General features: G+C 42.4%; 1 protein-coding gene across 4 annotated transcripts in view; it reads right to left on the bottom strand.

The window, feature by feature from the left end:
- LOC129025671 (glycogenin-2) overlaps window positions 1-24,418 on the bottom strand; it is a 61,344-nt gene that overhangs the window by 34,751 nt on the left and 2,175 nt on the right. For 3 of the 4 annotated variants that reach the window (XM_054473328.2, XM_054473329.1, XM_054473331.2), the window contains exons 3-6: window positions 12,052-12,144; window positions 11,788-11,929; window positions 2,933-3,107; window positions 446-608 (exon numbers count right to left, since the gene is read on the bottom strand). In XM_054473328.2, the coding sequence (XP_054329303.1) occupies window positions 446-608; window positions 2,933-3,107; window positions 11,788-11,929; window positions 12,052-12,144 (573 nt within the window). The remainder of the gene's footprint in view (window positions 1-445; window positions 609-2,932; window positions 3,108-11,787; window positions 11,930-12,051; window positions 12,145-24,418) is intronic. The other variant, XM_054473330.2, reaches the window with a different exon arrangement.

Genomic DNA, 24,418 nt, shown 5'->3' on the forward strand with positions numbered 1-24,418 from the left:
GTTCATACAATGACAAAATCACTTAACAACACATTTCTCAGACTGCATCCCTGTCATTAAGCAAGGTGTGACTGTATGGTCAACGGCTGACTTTGTGTTACATCTGCAGAGTTGAGTGTATGCAACAGAGACCATAAGGCATGCAACTCTGAAAATAGTTACTATCCAGCCCTTTAGAGAAGGATTTGCTCATCTATTTTATATGACTGGATTGTCGAACCGTTCTTTCTACTCAGCAAGGACATTTCCAATGGTTCTCTCAACTGCATATTTCCTTATGAGCATCCTGATCTCTTCCTACACCCCTGACTGGCCATATTCTTCAATTCCCACGTCGGTCTTCAAGTGGTCATTCCCAGATATGGGGAAACGGGGTGAGGCTGCGATGCGGGTCCAGGCAGCAGTCCCGTTCTCTTCCCCAAGCGTCCGGGCTGCCCTGACTTACCGTCAAAGCTGACGTGTTCCATAGTGTGCTGCAGCAGGAGTTTATGCGTGTGGAGAGAAGGCTGGAAGACAAACACCCCGCTATTGAAGCAATCTGGCCATCCAGGGTCCGGGGCCGCAGAAAACTCTCCCCTGTCGAACAGCTCATCGACATTGGACAGCACCTGGTGAAGCAAAACACATAGAACCTGCCTTAATGCTTCTTTTACCTATGCTTTTTTTTTTTTTTTTTTTTGACAGAATTTCACTCTGTTGCCTAGGCTGAAGTGCAGTGGTATAGTCTCGGCTCACTGCAGCCCTCCTGGGTTCAAGCAATCCCCCCACCTCAGCCTCCTGAGGTGAGATTACAGGCACCCACCACCATGCCCGGCTAATTTTTGTATTTTTAGTAAAGATGGGGTTTCACTGTGTTGGCCAGGCTGGTGTCGAACTCCTGGCCTCAAATGATCCGCCCACCTTGACCTCCCAAAGTGTTGGAATTACAGGCGTAAGCCACTGCGCCCGGCCAATGCTTCTTTTTGTAAAGGCACGTTGACTTTACAAAATAATACAGTAGGGACTTTAGGATGGGCCTGGAAATGCTTGGTTGTTGGAAACCTGTGTCCAGTTTTTTTTTTGTTTTTTTTTTGAGTAACTCTTTTAAGACTTTGACAGTTATACTCAAAGGAGAAACGTTTGTGAGAAAGACTGCTCTGTGGCTGATTCAAGTGGTTGAAGTAACACTCAGAAATTATTTCCTCAAGGTTCTTAAAATCCTCCCTGAAATTCTCTTAATTGTATATTCTTAACACATTAGCAAATGTCAGCAATGACATTACAGAAACTCATACACACAAAGGTCAACAGAATGTAATTAATTGCCTTGTAGAGCTTGACAATTAATTTCAATTCTTTTTAATGCAGTGATTCCCAACATTTTTGGCAATAGGGACTGGTTTCTGGGAAGACAATTTTTCCACAATGATGGTGGGAGGATGGTTCCAGGATGATTCTATTACTATTATATTGTAATATATAATGAAATAATGCTACAACTCACCATCATGTAGAATCAGTGGGAGCCCCGAGCTTGCTTTCCTGCAACTAGACAGACCCATCTGGGGGTGATGGGAGACAGTGACAGATCATTAGGCATTAGATTCTCATAAGGAGGACACTACCTAGATCCCTCACATGAAACAGGTCGTAATAGGGTTCGCATCCCTACGAGAATGTAACGCTGCTGCTGATCTGACAGGAGGTGGTGCTTAGGTGGTAATACCAGAGATGGGAAGTGACTGTAAATACATATGAAGCTTCACTCACCTGCCCACCACTCACCTTCCTGTTGTGTGGCTTGGTTCCCAGCAGACACGTACCTGTCTATGGCCCCAGGGGTTGGGGAACCCCTGCTTTAACATATACTGATTTTCCAAATGATGCAACATTATCCTGATTATCATTGTTGGTTTCTTCTTTCTCCAGACCTGCTTTTACTTAACCAAGACAATCCAGAACTGACTTCTAACACTCCAACTTCATTTTCCATTTTAATTTTCAATGGCTGTTTTTGAAAATGCCCACCATGGGTTTCTACACTGTAGGTCACTAGCCCAAATGGCAATTTGGAGATGCCACAGCTTAAGAGGCCAGGTGTATCAGTCCAATCAGGACCATATAATTCAATATACAATCATGCGAAAGTTTTTTTCTCTTTCTTTTCTTTTTTTTGAAACAGGGTCTTGCTATGTTGCTTAAGGTGGAGTGCAGTCACATGATCTCGGCTCACTGCAACCTCCACCTCCCAAGTTCAAGTGATTCTCATGCCTCAGCCTCCCGAATAGCTGGGATTACAGGTATGCATCAGTATGCCTGGTTAATTTTTGTATTTTTTGTAGAGACAGGGCTTCACCATGTTGCCCAGGTTGGTCTCAAACTCCTGGCCTCAAGTAATCCACCCACCTCAGCATCCCAAAGTGCTGAGATTACAGGCATGAGCCACTGCGCCCAGCCACAAGTTTTTCCCTAATGATTCTATTTTGTGTGTGTAAAATACTGTGGCTATAATTCATTCCTGGGGTAGGAACATGTCTTCCAATCCCCCGTTCTCTTCAGCCAGGTCTAGCACAGTGCTCAGGGGTATGTTATGTCTGATTGTAATAGACTGAATATCTGTGTTAGAAATGGAAATGCATGTGACCTCACAGGAATCTACCAGTAAGAGTTGACAGCCTGGCCAGCATGGTGAAACCCCATCTGTACAAAAATACAAAAATTAACCGGGCATGAGGGTGGGTGCCAATAATCACAGCTACTAGGGAGGCTGAGGTGGGAGAATCGCGTGAACCTGGAGGTGGAGCTTGCAGTGAGCCGAAATCATGCCATTACACTCCAGCCTGGGCAACAGAGCGAGACACTTGGTCTCAAAAAAAAAAAAAGTTGACAGCCTGCTTAAGGATAGAGATGTGGTCTTGGAGGGTTTCCTATCAAGCAGAGAGTCTTCACTCACCGGAGTGTCTGCATCCTGGAAGACACACTTGCCGTAGTGAGTGAGAGTCCAACAGTGAAGCTTGGTGAGCGTGAGCCTGAGCTCAGGTCTCTTCAAAAAGGTAAGATGGATGTAGTCTGCACTATCGATGAGATTCACTTCAATGACTTCATCAAACACCTTCAAGAGGACGACCCTAGAACAGGCATGTGCCAAATAGTAGGACAGCGGTGAATATTTAGCATAGAACTACCTCCTCCTTCAAGAGGGTGCTGTTTTGCTGCTCACAAATATGGAACACAGAGCGAATCTTCACAGCCCTCACTGTGGTCTCCATGCTCACAGCACATTTCCCCGGAGGGCTTAGAGCTGTGCACACCGTCCACTTGTGCTCAAAAGCCTATGCATGCTTGAATGCAAATGTCAATGGTGTGAAACCCCACTGGACCGGAAGAATTAGTATATTACTTTAGTAATGTACCTGAGCTAAATGACTGAAGCTTTAGGGGTCCATAGAAACCACCACAATTTGTATGACATTTTGAAGTGAATTAAGTATCTTTGAACATGCTTCTTCAACAGCTAGTGTTATATTTTTTAATCAACACAAAGCACAATGATTACTCTAAGTTCATTATTTTCATATTCATATATTTAAAGTCATGCAAGGCGTGGCGCGGTGGCTTACGCCTGTAATCCCAGCACTTTGGGAGGCCAAGGCAGCCAGATCACTTAAGGTCAGGAGTTCAAGATCAGCCTGGCCAGCATGGTGAAACCCCTTCTCTACTAAAAATACAAAAATTAGCCAGGTGGGGTGGCGCCTGTAGTCCCAGCTACTCAAAAGGCTGAGGCAGGAGAATCGCTTGACCCCAGGAGGCAGAGGTTGCAGTGAGCTGATACTGCACTCCAGCCTGGGTCACAGAGCAAGACTCCATCTCAAAAAAAAAAAAACTTAAATTAGCCAGGCGTGGTGGTAGGCACCTGTAATTCCTGCTATTCAGAAGGCTGAGGCAAGAGAATCGCTTGAACCCAGAAGGTGGAGGTTGCAGTGAGCCAAGATGGCACCCCTGCACTCCAGCCTGGGTGACAGACTGAGACTCTGTCTCAAAAAACAAACAAAACATAAAGTCAGGTAAGCGGCAATTTCCCTGTCAAAATTACTGGCTGCCAAATTTACACCTTTTTTTCAGCTGTACCTTTTGATATTTAGAATTTTTAAATTCCTGTGAAGTAGATTTTGTAGAATGTAATACGTTCACTGTGTTTGTGAAGCAATATATAATGGTATAATTTATGTGTGTAAACTGAATGCTTGGGCTTTCAATACAGTATTCATATAAAGCAATAAATATTAATGTTATGAAAAAGAGATGCATGCATACTTGAAAAATGTGACAAATTGAACAGAACTGTCTTAAGATGCATGCACTTGGGCCATCTCTTAGGAAGACAGCTTCTCTCTGTAAACTGCAGAGGCACAGAAATGTAAATGCTGAGCTGGTAGAAACTAACAGATATCCATAACAATCTCTATTAGTTTTTACTTTCTGTATTCAAAACTTACATTATTAGTTATACAAGTTTGAGACTCAAAGCTTGAAAGACTACATTTTATCAAAGTGAGATTTGCTCTGTTCCATTTATTTATTTATTTTTGCTTAAATCCCACTTCACCATACTCTGGAACATATTGGGATGACAGAAAAATTAAGCAAGTGCTAGAAAAAAGATGGGGGCATGTTGAAAGAATATAGGGGGCCAACTAGGAGAAGCACCCAATTGTCAAAGCTGAAATAATGTAATCAATAACAAAAAACAACAAGCCTAAAATATGAAATATTCATGAGTCTACACTAATATAAGTTTTTTTTTTTTTTTTTTTTTTTTTTTTTTGGATACAGGGTCTCTCTCTGTTATCCAGGCTAGAGATCAGTGGTGCAATCATAGCTCATTGCAGCCTCAAATGTCTGGGCTGAAGTGGTCTTCCCACCTCAGCCTCCCAAGTAACTGGGACTACAAGTGCACGCCACCATGCCCAGCTAATTTTTTGTATGTTTTAGTAGAAACAGGGTTTCACCATGTTTACAAAGCTTGTCTCGAACTAATGGGCTCAAGTAATCTGCCTGCCTCAGTCTCCCAAAGTGTTGAGATTACAGGCATGAGCCACCACACCTGGCCTAATATAGCTATCGAATAAACAAATATGTGAGAAAGAGGGGGCAGGTTTAATTTACAACATAATTTCCAGTAACTGAAATAGAAGGAATGAGGGAAGTCGAAAATCACGATTAGGCAAACACTACAGTAACAACTGCCGCAGAAAAGACTCACTGATTTTTAGAGAAGAAACAGACTGTGTAATGTCCATCCCAAGATATTTATTGATTACTAAAAGAAAAAAAAAATTACCGTGGAGAACTCCAACAAACACCACTTAATCCAGGTGATCAAATTTAACATCACCAGGACAAGACAAAGACATCATGCCCTCCATAACATGACACACTGAAAACTTTCATCAATTCTGATCATTTTTTGCCAAAAGCGCATAACGTCAATCTAATCATGAGAAAACACAGGACAAAACCAAACTGAAGCCTGGGCACAGTGGCTCAAGTCAGTAATCCCAGCACCTTGGGAGGCCGAGGCAAGTGGATCACCTGACATCAGCAGTTTGAGACCAGCCTGGCCAACAAGATGAAACCCCAACTCTACTAAAAATACAAAAATTAGCCAGGTGCAGTGGCAGGCGCCCCTAATACCAGCTACACTGGAAACTGAGGCATGAGAATTGCTTGAACCTGGGAGGCAGACCTTGCAGTGAGCCGAGATCTCGCCACTGCACTCCAGCCTGAGGGACAGAGCAAGACTCTGTCTTAAAAAAAAAAAAAAAAAAAACTGAAGAGCAATCTATAAAATAATTGACCATTACCTAGATTGGATAGTGGAACAGAATTATATCACATGCATCCATTTATTTTCAATCTTTTTTTGTTTGTTTTTAATTAAGCTGCCTCCTACACTACTGTATGTCTGGATTTTATGTTTATTTTCTCATTCAGAAAGTCTATCTTTTTTAAAAGGAATTTTAATCCATCCATGTTTATTATGATCACAGTTATATTTGGATTGAGTCCTGAAGTTTCATTTTATATTATTTTCCCTTTTTTACGTGTATCAGACTTTCTTCTTCTTCAGCGTAATTCTTTCCCACCCATCTCTGATTGCATGAATCAGGTTTTCTTCAATCCATGCATTTCCCATTAAGGTTCTGAAACTTGTACACATCTTTTCTAGTTTTCTGGTGGTAACATCGTTTCAACTGTCAGCACACATACTTAAGCTTATATTTTCTATCAAATATAAAGATAGTCATTATCTATGTCTTCTTCCCAGGCAAAACAAAAACATGAACAAATGCATTCTCTCTTTTTTCTCTGCTCTTTCAATTACCTCTCATGTGAAATGTTAATTCCAGATTATTTTTGTAACTATGCATTAACACATTCAGACATAACTCTGTTTTATACATTTATTTATTCAGTACTGCTTTCTGTGTGCTCTCTTCTATTTTTATTATTATTATTATTAATTTGAGACAGGTTCTTGCTCTGTCACCTAGGCTGGAGTGCAGTGGTGTAATCATAGCTCACTGCCGTGTCAATCTGCCAGGCTCAAGTGATCCTCCCGCCTCAGCCTCCTGAGTAGCTGGGACTACAGGCATGTGCCACTACACTCGGCAATTTTTAAAAATTTTTTAGTAGAGTTGAGACCCCACTATGTTGTCCAGGCTGGTGTTAAACTCCTGGACTCAAGCGATCCTCCCACCTCAGCCTCCCAAAATGCTGTGGTTACAGGCATAAGCCACTGTGCTTGGCTACTCTTACCTTTCTTGGATTCACATTCCATTTTGCTGGAGTCAGTCAACTAACTTTTTCCTCAAAGGTCTTGAGGGATAACATTTTTAATGTTTGCAAATTTGAAAAGCCTTTGTTTTACTTTCAAATTACAGTACCAAAGCTGAATACAGAACTTTCATTTAAAAGTTATCTTGCACCAGAATTTTGAGACATCAATTGTCTCAACCAGATTGATACAGAAAGGCATTTGGGATTTTTCTTCATTTTTGATGCTCTGAAATTTTACCACTTTGTATCTATATTTGAGCTTTCTTCATCCACTCTGCTCAATATCAGGAACACTGTCAATCTAAGCTTTTTCTCAGAGCTGAAATATAACAGGAGTTTCTCTTTCTTTCTTTCTCTTTCTCTTTCTTCCTTTCTTTCTCTCTTTCTCTCTTTCTCTTTCTTTCTTTTTTTTTTCTCTATTTGACAGATATTGAAGCTCTCGGATCTTTTCTATCTCTTAGCATTTCTCTTGGACTCGACATTTATTTGTAAGATTTCACTGCTCTGTATTCAAGGTAACTATTTCTCTGAAAAAGTACCCTTCCTTCAGCAAATCTCCCTCTGCTTTTGGCCCAGTTATTTATGGAATTTATGGCATCTTCACTACAGTTGGGTAAAGATCCGGGCTGGGGGAGGGCAAGAGAAACAGCACTCCACCTCACTACAAATGGCACTGCCATTTATGTCCTTACATCTTTGTGTTCAGCTCTGCTCATTTCCCTAAAATAAACTCCTGGAAGCAGAATTATGTTTCATGAATACGATTAGTCTAAAGCTATAAACGCAGCTCCTGGCATGGTTTCCCTACAAGATCACTCCATAACACACTTGTACCACACAGCCTGGGGGAGGGGCGATCTCCCACCACCCACACCCCTGGTCATTTATGGTCATTGCTCACTGCTGGTCTTCCACTGCCCTGACCACTGCAGAGCGCCATCCCTCAATTCTCCCCATGACTGCGAAATATATAATAAAAGGTCCTACAAAACCTCAACCCAACCTGCAACACTGAACCTTCCCACGATTTCTGCCACATTGTTTCTGAATATTTTAAAGTTCCTCTTGAGTAAACCTTAAGTCTACTTTGACATAGGCAGGCAATAAGTAATAATCACATGATGGAAAATGCAGCATCCATCCCCTCAAGCATTTATCCTTTGTGTTACAAGCAATTCAATTATACTCTTTAACAGCATTTTTCTATCCCCCCGCCGGCTTTTGAAGTAAAATGGGGAACTTGCTGGGTGTACTATGTGCACCTTTCCACTCATTGGTGCATTTTTGGACTTAATATGGTCAGGCTTTTTTTTTGTTTCTTTCTTTTTAATACAGTCTCGCTCTGTCATTCAGGCTGGAGTGCAGTGGCATGATCTGGGCTCACTGCAACCTCTGCCTCCCAGGTTCAAGCTTCTCCCGCCTCAGCCTTCTGAGTAGCTGGAATTACAGGCACCACCACGCCTGGCTATTGTTTTTTGTATTTTTAGTAAAGATGCAGTTTCACCATGTTGGTCAGGCTGGTCTTGAACTCCTAACCTCAAGTGATCCAACTGCCTCGGCCTCCTAAAGTTCTGGGATTACAGGCGTGAGGCACCGCACCCGGCTGGTTTCTCCTGTTTAATACCTATTTTTGTATTTGTCTGTCTTTGCTTCTGGCATGCTAGAGACGAGCCCGTGCAAACCCCTCAAGTATTTTAGGAGTTATCTGCATGTGATGGACAATAAGAACCTCTCCATTATAATATTGTAAATGTGGCCCTCAGTTTGTTTTATCTTTAACACATACTATCTCTGACACACAGCAGTTCTGGTGTCCTCTTCCGACTTATTTAATTTACAACAGCATTTCCAGCTTTCAGATGAACAAAACATCCACCTGCATCAATATGTGGAGATATTTTTAGCTGTCAGAACTGCCAACTCCTGCTGGCATCTGGTGGGCGGAGCTCAGGGATGCTGCTTAACACCCTACAGTACACACAACACCCCACCACATGGAACCCTCCAGTCCCAGATAGCAGCAGTGCTGAGAAACTTTCATCTATTTCCTTCTAAGATTTTTCTATGTTTTAAATGTTTACCTCTATTTTACAATATGTGTTTTTGTTTTTTTGTTTGTTTGTTTTTAAGACAGTCTTGCTCTGTCACCCAGGCTGGAGCACAGTGGTGCCATCTTGACTCACTGCAATCTTAACCTCCTGGGTTCAAGCGGTTCTCCTGCCTCACCCTCCCAAGTAGCTGGGATTACGGGTGATTACCACCACACCCAGCTAATTTTTTTTTTTTTTTTTTTTTTTGTATTTTTAGTAGAGACGGAGTTTCACCATGTTGGCCAGGCTGGACTCCAACTCCTGACCTCAAGTGATCCACCCAACTCGGCCTCCCAAAATGTTGGGATTACAGGCATAAGCCACAGTGCCTGTTTTCTTTTTGTTATATGTTTAGTTTTTATTTTAGAAGGAACTTATCATTGACTTTCTCTAACATATTAATGTGATGAATGACATTAATAGGTTTTAAAATAATAACCTATCTTTGCTTTCTTAGGGTAAGCACTATTTATTTCTTTACTACAGGGCTAGAGTTGCCTTATTAACATCCTGTATTTGAGGGCTTTCTCAATCCAAATGTAAACACGATCAAACCTGTAAATCAAGTTTGGGTGTCAAGATTATGACAGTTTCTTAAAATAAGTGAACATATTCGTCTTTTGCTAGGCTCTGTGACAGTTTATGCAGCAGGGAAATTAATTCATCATGAGCAATTTAACAGAACTTCCTTTAAAATTGCCCAAACCAGGGCCTTTCTACAAGATAAGCCTTTGGTAACATTTTCAGTTTTTCTCATAGTTACCGTCAAACAGAAGGTTTCTATTTCTTCTGATGACAACAACCAACATCTCACCGATTTCCCTAGAAGGATCAAGCACTTCTTCAATACTCCCAGTGTTATTGCTGTAAGGGGTTCTATATAGTATTCACTTTTAAAACTGCCTCCAAATGACTTCTTTCTAATTTCAATTTTGTACATTTATGTTTTCTCAAATAAAAGACTCATTTTTATTTGTTATTTTTATTTTTAGAGAGAGGAGCTCACTCTGTTGCCCAGTCTGGAGTGCAGTGGAACCTCTGGACTCAAAACAATCCTCCCATTTCAGCCTCCTGAGTAGCTGGAACTACAGGTGCACACCACCACACCTGGCTAACTCTTTTTATTTTTTGTAGAGATAGGGTCTTGCTGTGTCACCCAGGCTGTCTTGTCAAACTCCCGGCCTCATGCAATCCTCCCACCTTGGCCTCCCTGAAGATTTGTTAATCTAATCCTTGAATTTGTTTCTTGTTCCCAATTATTAGTTTTGTCATTTTATCTTTATGAATTTTGCACTGCTGTTTGCTTTTTTAATATTATTATTTTTAAAATATTTGGGGCTGGGCACGGTGAGTCACACCTGCAATCCCAGCACTTTGGGAGGCCGAGGCAGGCAGATCACTTGAGGTCAGGAGTTCAAGATCAGCCTGTCCAATATGGTGAAACCCTGTCTCTACTAAAAATACAAAAATTAGTCAGGCATGACGTTGGGTGCCTGTAATCCCAGCTACTCAGGAGGCTGAGGCAGGAGAATCACTGGAACCTGGGAGGTGAAGGTTGCACTAAGCCAAGATCCCACCCCTGCACTCCAGCCTGGATGACAGAGTGAGACTTTGTCTCAAAAAAAAAAAAAAAAAAAAAATATATATATATATATGAACGTATATATTTTCATATATATTTGAACATATATGAACATACATGAACATATACATAAACATATATGTATATATATAAATACATATATATGAACTGGATGATTTCTTCACTGATTTAAGTTTTCTTTCTTCACTGATTTAAATTTTCTTTCTTCACTGATTTAAATTTTCTTTCTTGTACCACTTTAGTTGCTGTCTTTGCTTTGTATAGGTAGCACTCACATTGGAATGATTTTCTGAAATAGGACATAATTCAAGCTTTCATTTATACCCAGATCAAGTTATTTAGGAGAGCACTTCTAGTTTAAAACATCTGAGGACACACTGGTTGGTTTTTTCTTTGATTGTTCTGTTTTTAGTTTAGCTATTAACATCTAGATTTACTATTTCATTGTCAAAGAATATGACATTCAATTCCTGCTGCATCTACATATTAAATTCCTCCTCATCCCATTCATATAAAATCACTTTTTCTAAGTGGTCCATGGTTGGTGAAAGAAAAAGATTATTGCTTACAAATATATAACATTTAAGAGAAGCTTTATGCTTTATTCATCAGACACATTTCTTTATGTATTTGCTTTATTTGAGAATTAAAGACAAAGGGAATTATAAAAGCAAATTATTTTAAAAAAAAGACTCCTTGGCGGGGCACCATGGCTCATGCCTGTAATCCCAGCACTTTGGGAGGCCAAGCCGGGTGGACTGAGTCCAGGAGTTCAAGATCAGCCTAGGCAACATGACGAAACACTGTTTCTACCAAAAATACAAAAAATAAAAATAAAATAGCCAACCATGGGGGCACACACATGTGGTCCCAGCTGCTTAGAAGGCTGAGGAGGGAAGATCACTTGAGCCCGGGAGGGAGAGGTTGCGGTGAACCGAGATGGTACCACTGCACTCCAGCCTGGGCGACGAGTGAGACCCTGTCTCAAAAAACAAACAAAAAAGAATTGAATTTTCAGTTTCCATGGTTGGGAGAATGAACTGTAATCAAACCCAGTATTATTTTTTAAAGTATTATGAAGCCGATCACACACCTATACTTTCACATGATTCGAAGGTTCATTACAAATGTCAGATGCCCATCATGATTGCCAGCCATCCGGGCCGGTGAAGAACAGTGGTCAGTCATCAGAATAACTCCTAGGACCTCTTGGGGGAGAGGTGACCCTCCTTCTGTAGGACCCAGCTGGGCACAAGTCGCATCTCTGAGCCTTACCTGAGCAGGCTGGACACCTGAGGAGTGATCAATACCACCAGCTTCCTCGTCAGCCTGTGTCTCCTCAGTGACTGCCCCAGGACCAGGGTGCCCTGGCAGTAGATGTCATTGGTGGCCAGTGTGACAAAAGCCTGATCAGTCACTGTGAAAATCAACAAAAACACCAGAGTTACACTCCTGAGGGACAGGAGGAGTGATGGGGCCATAGTCACCTCCTCTCCTCTCCCAAGATTCATGGCTTGGGCCAGACGTGGTGGCTCATACCTGTCATCCCAGCACTTTGGGAGGCTGAGGTGGGTGAATTGCTTGACCTCAGGAATTCAAGACCAGCCTGGGCCACATGGTGAAACTCTGTCTCTGTGAAAAATACAAAAATTAGCTGGGCATGGTGGCATACCTGTAGTTACAGCTACTTGGGAGGCTGAGGTGGGAGGATACTTGAGCCTGGGAGTTTGAGGCTGCAGTGAGCCATGATTGTACCACTGTACTCCAGCCTGGGTGACAGAGTGAGACCCTGTCTCAAAAAAAAAAATCACAACTTATAGTGAATATTCAGTATTCTAATTCGCATACATGCTTCCTTTCATTCTAAACAAAACAAAACACAGGAGGAGTATGAAGGAACCTTAAACAAGGGACAGCATCAACCCAACTGCTATGCCCATTTCCTGCTGCTGCAATGCCATGGAAACTCATAGCTACTATCCCTTATTTTATGTTGTGTTTGACTCTTGAAAACTCACCCAAAGTGTTTAGATCTCAGGTGGAAACAAAAGGCAAAAAGTGGAAGTGATGGCTTGATGACCTGAGTTACAGCAAAGATGTAACCCAACTCACTCAAAAGAACTGTGCTCTGGGCTAGGTGCAGTGGCTCATGCCTGTAATCCCAGTGCTAGGGTCGAAGAAGGGGGATCATTTGAGCTCAGGAATTTGAAACCAGCCTGGGAAACACAGCAAGACCTCATCTGTACTGGAAAAAAAAAAAATTAGCCAGACGAGGTGGTGCATGCCCATAGTCCTAGCTACTTGGGAGGCTGAGGGAGGAGGATCGCTTGAGCACAGGAGGTCAAGGCTGCAAAGAGCCATGATCACACCACTGAACTCCAGACTGGGCAACAGAGTGAGTCCCTGTCTTCAAAAAAGGGAAAAAGAAAGAAAGAAAAGAAAAGAATCATGCTCCATAAAGAAGCAGCCAAACATGTTATTTAAATTCTGGACACCATTTCTTACGAAGACTTCAACTCAGGGTTGTATGAGGTGGTACAGTCAACATAAGGAAAACGGTATTGTTTCATTAGGTAGAATGTGCTCAGTTTCCTAATGCCTCAATAGGAGAGGAAGGAATTCTCACATTAGATATAATTAATGGCTTTTAAGTCTCTGTGCATAAGACTGATGTGAACTTTTGTAATGATTTTTAAACCACTCAATTCTTGGGCACCCAAGCCCCTGTTGCCAGGAGAAAGACAACAGTCAGGAGGGCAGCCAGCAACACCAAGAAGTCCCACACAGAGTGCAGATCAGTGTGCAGCCCAGTATTCCATAGCATACTGTCTATGGAAATTAAAATGCTCAGCATGTAGGCAACCATGGCGCCTTCCCCGGAAGCAGCACTCCAAGAGAAGCCAAACCACAATTTGCACTAAATATAACAAACACAAGTGTCCCAGACGTGTGGCCCAGGGCTGCCTCCTTGACCTTTACATTGCAATGGGGTAAATTCCAAAATGTGCCTGTTACAGCTGCTCCTGTAGACTCCTCTCCCCGCCCTTGCAGGAAGGAAGAACGAGAATTCCTGACATCTCCACTGGGAGTGAGTATTACAGACAGCAAAATTTACAACTTAATTCCGTAGAACAAAAGATATCTGTCATCAGTCCATATCTATCCATCTATCCGTCATCCATCCATCCACCCATCCAGTCATTTACCTATCATCTATCCATCCATCTGTCCATCATCTATCTATCATTGGATAATATCCATATTACCCATCTACCTATCATCTAGCCATCCATTCATCCATCCATCTACCTATCATCTACCAATTGTCTGCACATCTATTATTTTCTATCTTACTATCATCTATCTCTATCCATCCATCCAGCTATCCATCTATCTCTCATCTATCCATCCTTCCATTATCTATCATCTATCCATCCATCATCTATCTATCCATTTATTCATGCATCCATCCATCCATCATCTACCAATTATCTGTACATCTATGTATTATCTATCTTACTATAAATCTGTCTTTATCATCTATCAATCAATCATATATCTATCCATCCATCTATCATCTATCTATCCATCTACCTATCATCTATCTATCCATCCTTCCATCTATCCACCAATCATCTACCATTTATCACATCTATTATTTATTATCTATCTTACTATCATGTATCTGTATTATCTGTCTAATCCATCTATCTCTAGCATCTATTTACCATGTATCATCTATATATATTTATCATCCATGTATCTATCATCTATCATCCATTTCCATTGTCTCTCCACCTATCATTTTCTATTATCCATCCATCTATCTACATCTGTCATCTACCTATCATATATGTGTCCTCTCTGTATCTGCTTATTTATATCTAACAGTCTTTCAATCATCTACCTGTCTACCTACAGTCTATAGATTATAAATTGTCTCTACCACCATTATCTATAATCTATCTATAGTTTTCTTAATTACTAGCTTTAAATGATAATAATGGTGATTATTACTCCTTTAGACATTTCCAAAGGTCTAAGTTCCGACCAAAATTACTTCCCAAGAACAGGGAAGTAATTTCCCTGTCATGGACCCGTTCAGCCATCTGTAAGGCTCTTTTGTCTCTAAGCAGAGGAGAGACATGGGAGAGGAAGCAGACATTCAGGGCTGGCATCTGCAAAGCCCAAAGCTGGCCAAGGTAAAGGTACTGTGTGAGCTTCACCCGCAGACCTCGAAAATCAGACAACGCCCAAAACAGAGCCAGAGATCCAATCCCCTACCCCGTCCTCACCAGGGTTGCTCTGACCCATATTTTGAAAGAGTGTGCAGGCAGAAAGAATTACCAAGTAGAACCCCCAGTGTAGAGCCCTAAGTGTGAACATATTTCTAAGCAGCATAATGGGTATCCCCACACCTAAACATAGGACCTGCTTAGAGCTTCACATTTCCATGCAAACTCTCAAAAAATTAACGGGAAATTAACATAACATAAAACAAACCATTATAAAGTGCACAAGTGACTCATGTTTAGGCCATGCACAATGTTGTGCAACCACTACCTCCAGGCAATCCAAGGACATTCTCATCACTCCAAAAGGAGGCCCTGTACCTATTACGCAGTCGCTCCCCATTCTGGCAACCACGAGTCCGCTTTCTATCTCTACATTCCTATTTTGGATATTTCCTATAAATGGAATCAAACACTATGTAGTTTTTGAAGATGGAATAATTTTATATTTCCTTCTTATCACAGTAAACTTCAGATGACATAAAATTCACCATTGTAAAGAGCACAGTTCATCACAATTTTGTACACTCACCACCTCTATCTAATCCTGGGACATTTCATCACCCCAAAAAGAGACCCTGCACTCATTAAGGAGTATCTCCCCTTTCTCCCTTCCCCAGCTCCTGAAAACCACCAATTCACTTTTTATCCCTGTGGATTTGCCTGTTCTGCCTATTTCATGTAAACAGAATCAAGCATCATATGGCCTTCTGAGTCTGACTTCTTTCCATCAGCATGATGTTTTCAAGGTCCATCCATTTTCATCAATTCAACCATGTAATTAAAAGTATAAACCAGGAATCTTCCAAGCAAAGATGGTGGATGCGGAACTCCTAGTTTCTCTTTCCTTCCTTCTGAGATAAAAGGAGAACAAACTAAAAAGTGTGCTAAGGAAGGCAAGTGTGAACCCCAAGCCAAAAAGGAGGCAGGAGAAAACCATCAGCCAATAAGAGAAACTGGAGAAGTCACTGAAATCCTGCAGAATTCTCAGAAGCCAAATATACCCATCACCAGAGGCAAAATCGGATAATAGGACCTACTCTAGAGGAAACCAAAAGCCCAAGAAAAAATAATTACTACCACACAGAAGTGGAATTCCTAACCTGTAACTAACCTTGACAAATTCAGACAAGTGGGCAACCCTTGCAAGTGGGCGCAGCTCAACTGACATTCCTCATTTTTATACATGTAGATATAAACCATTACCAGGTATTTGAAAAACACCTTCACCACAAAAGAGAAAACTGAAAAGTTATGGGGTGGAATGGGAAGAACCCCAAAAATACCAGACAATTCATGGAATAGAAATTCAAGGAACAGACAGACAGACATAAAAATTCTGACTGCACTAATTAGTATTCTTTCAAAAGATTAGGGGGAGAGGGATACATCTATAAACCAAGAATCGAATGCTATCGAAAAGATCATTCCAAGGATAAGAAATAGTTACCAGAAGTTAAAAATATGACTTGCTGAAATGAAAACAGAATAACAGAAGGTTTGGAAAATGTCAATGAGGAAATGTCTCAGAAAGTACAATAAAGGGACAAATGGAAAATTTCAGAAAGCTAGAAGCCTACAGGAGTGATTCAGAAGGTTCACCAACATGAGTTTCAGAATAAGAGAATAGAAAAAAAAATAGAAAAGTTTTCAAAGAAATTAAACAGGAAATGTTCTCAACAGCAACAGAAAGTCAGTCTTCAGATTTTAAAAGCCCAGAGAGTATGCAGCAAAAGAAAAAGAAAAAAGAAAGAAAGAGATAGGAAGGAAGGAAGGAAGGGAGGGAGGGGAAGGGAAGGGAGGGCATCGGAGGGGAGGGGAGATGGGGAGAGAGAGACAGAGAAAGAAAGAAAGAAACTCAACAATCCTTATCCTGACAATATGTTTCTGGAATTTAAAAACACCAAGGATAAGGAGAACATCGTGATAATGCCAAGAAAATGAAAGTAAAATAAAAATACAGATCAATCCCATGAAGGATGAGACTGAGACTTCTTATCATGAATAGTGGACACTGAAACAAAGCACCATATCTAAACTTTGAGTGCAATGGTCCTCAATCTAAAATTGTATACCCAGACCAAATAGCTAAATTTCTAGGCCCAGGCCAATTAGCACATCTGCTGCACATTTATATGCCACATACCATTTCTCAGGCAGGTATTTGAGTATGTGTTTCATACTAAGAATAGACTTGTATTCTTTTAATTTAAAAATATATTTTTTTGCACATGCCTGACTTCCCAGCTAACTTGGGAAGCTGAGACAGCAGGATTGTTGAGCCCAGAAATTGGAGGCTGCAATGAGATATAATTGTGCCACTGCACTCCAGCTTGGGTGACAGAGCAGAGCCCTGTCTTTAAAGAGAAAGTGTGTGTGTGTGTGTGTGTGTGTGTGTGTGTGTGTGTGTGTAATTTCAAAGTAGATGGCAAAGTAAAAAATAAGATAAATCAAATCATATATGTTATGAAAAGAATCATCAGCAAAGTAATTTCAAGCTGAAAACAAAGTGCCATTTACAATTTTTAGCCTTTCATTGGTGATATTAAGATTTCTTTGTAATCTGCAATGTATAGATTATTGAAAGCTGAGGAACCACGTTTAAGGACCACGTGAATTAAAGAATAGAAAGGAAAAGGAGTGCATCCTTTAGGAACTACAATGACAAAGATAAGACAACTCCTAAGAGGGGGGCATTGTTTTGAGATTTCCTCCTGATCTGACTGTTCTGTCAACCTTCAAGATGCTCAGAGGGATTGGTTCCCCTCTGAACTTCACCACTGAATCTGAGAATTAGGGCTAAATCACACTCCAAAGGCCAGGCTTTGGGATTCTCCTCCAGAAACAGATGACTGAGGTTAGACCTTGCTATTTAGATGCTTGGTCCTGCAAGAACAAGCTTTGCAGAATATTTGCCGTGCCAACTCCTATACCCCAGTAAAGAAGAGTCCACTGTTTCCAATCCCACTTACTGACCTGTGCTCTTAAGGAGCAGAGAAGAAGAACAGAGAATGTATAAAACGAAACTTGACATCATCTAACCTGGCACATGGGCTCTACCGGGTAGATTCAGATCCCTATTACCCACCTCCTAGGTCTCCCCAAGAGCCCCAGAAGCCTCGTCTGTGCAGAGCATTCATGACATGAATTCTTGGGTAATGAGAAGTCCACTTGCATCCAATCCCACATTCTACTCTTGCGTAACTAACCTGAGATCTTAACTGAGAGGCACAACAGAAAATGCTGGGGTTGTTCGTTGGGTTGTTCGTTATGTTGTTGTGGTGGTGGTTTTTGAGACAAGGTCTCCCTCTGTTGCCCAGGCTGGAGTGCAGTGGTATGATTTCAGCTCACTGCAGCCTCAACTTTCTGGGAGCAAGCAATCCTCCCACCTCCGCCTCCTGAGTAGCTGGGACCAAAGTGCACACCACTATGTCCAGCTATTTTATATTTTTTGTAGAGACAGATTATGTTGCCCAGGCTGGTCTTGAACTCCTGGGCTCAGGCAATCTGCCTGCCTCATGCTCCCAAAATGCTGAGACTACACGTATGCTTCTGTGCCTGGCCTTTTTTTTTTTTTGACAGGGTCTTTCTCTGTCTGTCACCCAGATTTGAGTGCAGAAGCATCATCACAGCTCACTGAAGCCTGGAACTCCTGGGCTCAAGCAATCTTCCTGCCTCTGTCTCCTGAGTAGCTGGGACTACAGATGCTCACCACCACACCTGGCTAATTTATTTTTAACTTTTCTGTAGAGATGGGGTCTCTTGCTCTGTCAACCAGGCTGGTCTCAAACTCCTAACCTCAAGCAATCCTCCCATCCTGGCCTCCCAAAGTGCTAGGATTACAGGTGTGAGCCAGACACCACACCAGACTAGAAAACATTTAAAATGGGTCTCTGCATCAATCACCCTGAGCCACAACTTCCCTCCTTTGCATTCTTTGCTCCACCCTGAAGATTCTGGTTCCTGTTATCTGTCTCCTCAGTCCTTGAAAACCACATTTTCTCCCCCAACACACAGTGAAAGCCATCAGCTGCCCTGAAAGCCAACCCAACGCCAAGGGTTTTCTCATTGTCTGCAAATGTAAGCTGGGTCCAGACTGCTGGTCATCTCATCCCCCACACTCAGTCCCCATGTCCAGCTCCACCCCTCTGGGTCTTCAAGCACATCCTATGATGTGTGCTACTACCATGGGGCTACTGCTGCTCCCTTAACTCACCTGGAACTCACTCTCCTCCCAGCACATGGTGGCCATGGGAAAGACCACCCATCCCTTGGAGATCTTCCTGAAAACCCTGCTCCCCAAGACGACCTTTCTCATCACAGTCCCTCACCTCCCATGACACAGGACCCTTCATCTCTTGTGTTGTCTTACCTGCTGTGATCATTTTGCTTACTGGTGGGCTCATCGCTGACTCCTTCCCCTAGCAAACCTATGAATGAGTTTCCCAGGGCTGCTGTGAGAAAGTACCATACACTGGGAGACTTAAACAACATACATTTACTCTCTTACAGGTCTGAAGGCCAGAATTCCAAAACCAAACTCTAGAGAAGGGTCCTTCCTGCCTCTTCCAGATCCTGGTGGCTCCAGATGTCCCTGGGCTTGTGGTCACATCACTCCAATCTCTGCCTCCATCTCCTTATGGCCTCCTCTGTGTCCATGTCTCTTCTATCTCTTGGAAGGACATCTGTCATTGAATTTAGGGCCCACCCAAATATTCCAGGATAATCTTATCTTGAGATGCTTAACTAGTCACATCTGCAAAGACTCTATTTCCCAACAAGGTCTGTAAATCTAAACTAAAATTCTAGGCCTCACCACTACCTAAATAGCCAAGGGCATTCCAAAGTTAACCTGAAAAACGAGTTCAGGCCATAATGAGGAGAGGGTCAGACATGCCTCATCACACCCTCCTCCATTCTGGAATTCAGGAGAAGCTATAACCACCGTAAACATCCACACAGACCTCAAGTCTGCTGAGAAATATTTACAATCTATTCTCTCTGAAGGCTGCTACCTGGAAGCTTCGTCTATGTGATAAAACTTTGGCCTCTACAACCTCTTATCATAACCCAGACATTCTCTTCTATTGATAATAACTCTTTCGACTAATCGGAACATTTAAAAATCTACCTATGACCTGGCACCACCCCCTGCAACCGCCTTGCTTCAAGTAGTCCCACCCTTTCAGATCAAAGCAATGTATATCTTACATGTATTGACTGATGTCTCATGTCTCTCTGAAATGTGTAATAGCAAGCTGTACCCCGACCACCTTTGGCCCATGTTGTCAGGACCTCCTAAGGTTGTGTCATGGGCATGCCCTTAACCTTGGCAAAATAAACCTTCTAAATTGACTGAGACCTATCTCAGATACCTTTGGGTTCACAGGTCCCATTCACAGCTTCTGGGGGGACATGAGTTTCACGGGGGTCACTGCTTACCCCAGTCCACAGAGCTATGCCATAAGCTGCCCACACAAGGGCACCTGCTTAGAGAAAGAGTGAAGGATTGAAGCTGGAGGCAGAAGACAAAGAAGGTGAAGGGGCAGAAGATGTCTGTGTGGGCCTAATGACCTGCTCTCAGTGCATTACACGTTCACTGTGGGTTCATGTCCCAGGCAATTCCCAGGCATGAGAATCTGCTAGGTGCTGGGCCCAGCAGCTAACAAGGTACAAGCTCTATCCTCAGACACCTACAACTCCATGAGAAACATCAGCCCTAAGAAATGGGTGTTTCAATACTACAAGGCAAGTCCTATGGCAGGCAGCAGTTTTTGAAAGGGCACCATTTAAGCTCAGGGATAAATGGCCAGGAAGAACTTATCCATCAAGAAATCAGTGGATCAATAAACAAGAATGAATATGGCTCCCATCCATCCAGGAGTGTCTAGATGGGGCTTACCTATACGCTATCATTAATTCCCTTTCCAACACAGAGATGTGCTTCAAAAACAAGTAAACCAGGCTTCAATGATTAATTAAATGTCTGAGGTCACCTCTGACTCCAACACCAACAAAAGCCCTCAAAATAGCTACTCTCTCCTGCCTCCAATAAGAAACTGAACTAAAAATAATAAGGCAAAGAAGGAAGAAATAGAAAAAGTCCACGAGCCAAGGCCAGAGGTAGAGATGATAGGGTGCATGCTGCATCCTGCATTGCCCACAATGTAGCAACAGCAGCTGGAGAATAAGGACCCACAGGAAGAGATGGGGTCAGAGGGCCTGGATTACAAAGGTGATATGCAGCATTTTCTATTATCCTGAGGCTTACGAGGAGCTATTTAAGGGTTCCAAGAACTGTAAGAAGGTCTCATCTCCATTTCCAGGGAGGGCCCTCTGGCTGTCTAGAGAAAAGGATAATGCAAGTGAATTGGCCCAAAGCAAGGTGCAGAGGACAATACAGAGGAATGGCAAAGTGATCAGTGATTGATCGCCACCTGTGCTGGTTTTATAGTTCTTCATGAGGGCATCAGTGACAACTAGGAGAAATGGCAAAGTGATCAGTGACTGATAACCACATGCACTGGTTTTTTACTCCTTCATGAGGATCTCAGTGACAACTAAAAGAAATGACAGAGTGATCAATGATTAATAACCATGTGCACGGCCTTTTTATCTCTTCATCAGGACATGAGTGACAACTAAGCAAACTGGCAAAGTGATCAATGATTGATAACGGATGTGTCCTGGTTTTTTTAATCTCTTCATGAGGATCTCAGTGACAACTAAGAGAAATGGCAGAGTGATCATTGATTGAAAACCATGTGCGCTGGCTTTGTAGCTCTTCATGGGGACCTCAGGGAAAACATTATGATTAATGGGTGTTACAGATGGATGATAACCCATCCTGAAACGCCTTGGATGAAATCCTAACCCACAGAACTTCTGAATGTGTCTGTATTTGAAGACGGGGTCTTTAAAGAGGTGATTATGGTAAAATGAGGTCACTAGGATGGGCCCTGATCCAGTAGCACTGCTGGCCTCATTACAAAAGGAGATGAGGACACAGACACACACACACAGAAGGATGACCTTGTGAGGACACAGAGAAAGACAACATCTACAAGCCAAGGAGAGAGGTGCCAGGAGGAAACAGCCCTGCCCACACCCTGATCTCAGACTTCCAGCCTCCAGGGCTGTGCGAGAGTAAATGTCTATTGTTCAAGCTGCCCGGTCTGTGGGACTTTGCTATGGCAGCCCCAGCAGAAAAAAACAGTAGTATTCAAATATATGAGTTATCCTATTATGGGCTGAATTGCACACCTCCAAAATTCATATATGAATGTCATAACCTCCAGGACCTCAAAATGTGACTGTATTTGGAGATGGGGTCTTTAAAGAAGATATTAAGGTAAAATTAGATCACTAGGATGGGCTCTGATCCAATAGGATTGGTGTCCTTATAAGAAGAGGAGATTAGGCTGAGCGTGATGGCTCACGCCTATAATCCGAACACTTTGGAAGGCCAAGGCAGGTGGATCACTTGACGTCAGGAGTTTGAGACCAGCCTAACCAACATGGAGAAACTCTGTCTCTACTAAAAACACAAAAATTAGCTGGGCATGGTGGCATATGCCTGTAATCCCAGCTGCTCAGGAGGCTGAGCAGGAGAATTGCTTGAACCCAGGAGGCAGATTGCACCATTGCCTGGGTGACAAGAGCAAAACTCCATCTCAAAAAAAAAAAAAAAAAAGGAGGAGCTTAGGACACAGACACACACAGAGGGAAGACCCTGTGAGGACCAAGCCCAGGAGAGAGGCCTCAGGAGGAACAAGCCCTGCCTATACCTACCTTGATCTCAAACCCAAAAGAAAATGCAGACAGGGCTGCATTTAGAGTGACAGTTTTATGCAACTACTGGACACCCTGTTTCTCTCTTAGGTTTAGAGTTGGGGGAATACTGACCACAGTCACACAATGACAAGACAACACCAGTTGGCACAAGAGCTCTCTCCAGCAACAAGGGATCCGAGACTCTGACTTTTGCTTTGGAACAAAAATGTGCACCTCCTGAAGGTTAGCCACTTCCCATCCAGGACACTGTAAAACCCATCTAAAGTGCAAAGACAGACCAGCGGATTGCAATACAACAGATGATGAAACATTGATTGATAGGTGCTTAGCTTCCACATCACCTTGCCTTGAAGAAACAACTGGTGATTAAGTCCTGGTGCGGCGCCACAGAACATCCACAATTATCCAATGCCACTGCATTCAAAGAGGGAGATTCCACTCCATGTGCCAGTATGGCAGACTTTCAGCAAAGGCACGGAGTGGAAAAACAGCAAAAGAACTTGTCACTGCACTACAGCCCACAAAAAGGAGACATTGTCACAAAATCAAGTCCAGCCTAGAGATTGTAGTGGCTGAGAATTTTATGACGCTGTGACGACAGTTTCTTTCTACCCCTTGCCTGCCCCTCTGCATTCAAGGAATCTTCTGATCACCCCTCAAAATAACCTTAACAGCTTCCTTCTCAGCCCTTCTCTACTCAAAAGCAGTTTTTTTTTCTGCAAAGAGTTGAGTCTTCTCTTCTGGCACGAGGCTGACCAAGATGTATGCGAATGTCTGTCTTGAATGCTGCTATTATACAGACACTAGCAGGCTTGGGGAAACGTGTGGCTTTCACTTTAGAGAGCTCCAAACGCATCCCTAGAACAGAGAATCTTTTCTGCTGTTCCTGGGAACAGATCTTCCAGTACACTTCATGAAAACAGCCCTTAAGATCCCTGCCCCGACAATTTTCCTCTCTTAAGTCCAGAGTGAGAGAAAACAAGAGAGAAGCAGCTCTGATTTACCAAATCTCTCCTCTGAATTAAAAAGTCATCTCTTCTGTTTGTGTGTTTTAAATTGCATTCATGGCCAGGCTTGCACCTATAATCCCAGCATTTTGAGAGGCCAAAGAGGAGGACTGCTTGAGCCTACAAGTTCAAGACCAGCCTAGGCAACATAGCAAGACCCAGTCTCTACAAAATTTAAAAAATATACATTTAAGGGCCAGGCACAGTGGCTCACGCCTGTAATCCCAGCACTTTGGGCGGCTGATGCAGGCAGATCACAAGGTCAGGAGTTCGAGGCCAGCACAGCCGATATGGTGAAACCGTGTCTCTACTGAAAATACAAAAATTAGCTACTACAGGCATGCACATCTGTAGTCCCAGCTACTCGGGAAGCTGAGGCAGAAGAATCACTTGAACCCAGAAGGCAGAGGTTGCGGTGAGCTGAGATCACACCACTGCACTGCAGCCTGGGCAACAGAGTGAGATTCTCTCAGGAAAAAAAATAAAATTAAAAAAAATATATATATATACACACACACACACGTATATATATATTTATATATGTGTGTATATATATGTATATATATATGCACATTTAAAAATAAATACATAAAATGCACTCATGAATGATCCAGTGTGGTGTAGTACAAAAAGGAGGTGTCTTAATGATTTAATGATAAAAAATACAGCCAGCATCTTTCTTACGGGATGAGGTTACAATCTATGTTCACATATCTAGGCCTCTTAAGTCAACCGGTCTATCTGAAGTCCACAAAACCCAAGGGCAGGGGGATGGGGCCCACCAGTCCTTGCGGGGCAGGCCTTTCCTGCCAT

Source organism: Pongo pygmaeus, chromosome Y (assembly GCF_028885625.2).
Source record: "Pongo pygmaeus isolate AG05252 chromosome Y, NHGRI_mPonPyg2-v2.0_pri, whole genome shotgun sequence".
NCBI classification, from domain to species: Eukaryota; Metazoa; Chordata; class Mammalia; order Primates; family Hominidae; genus Pongo; species Pongo pygmaeus.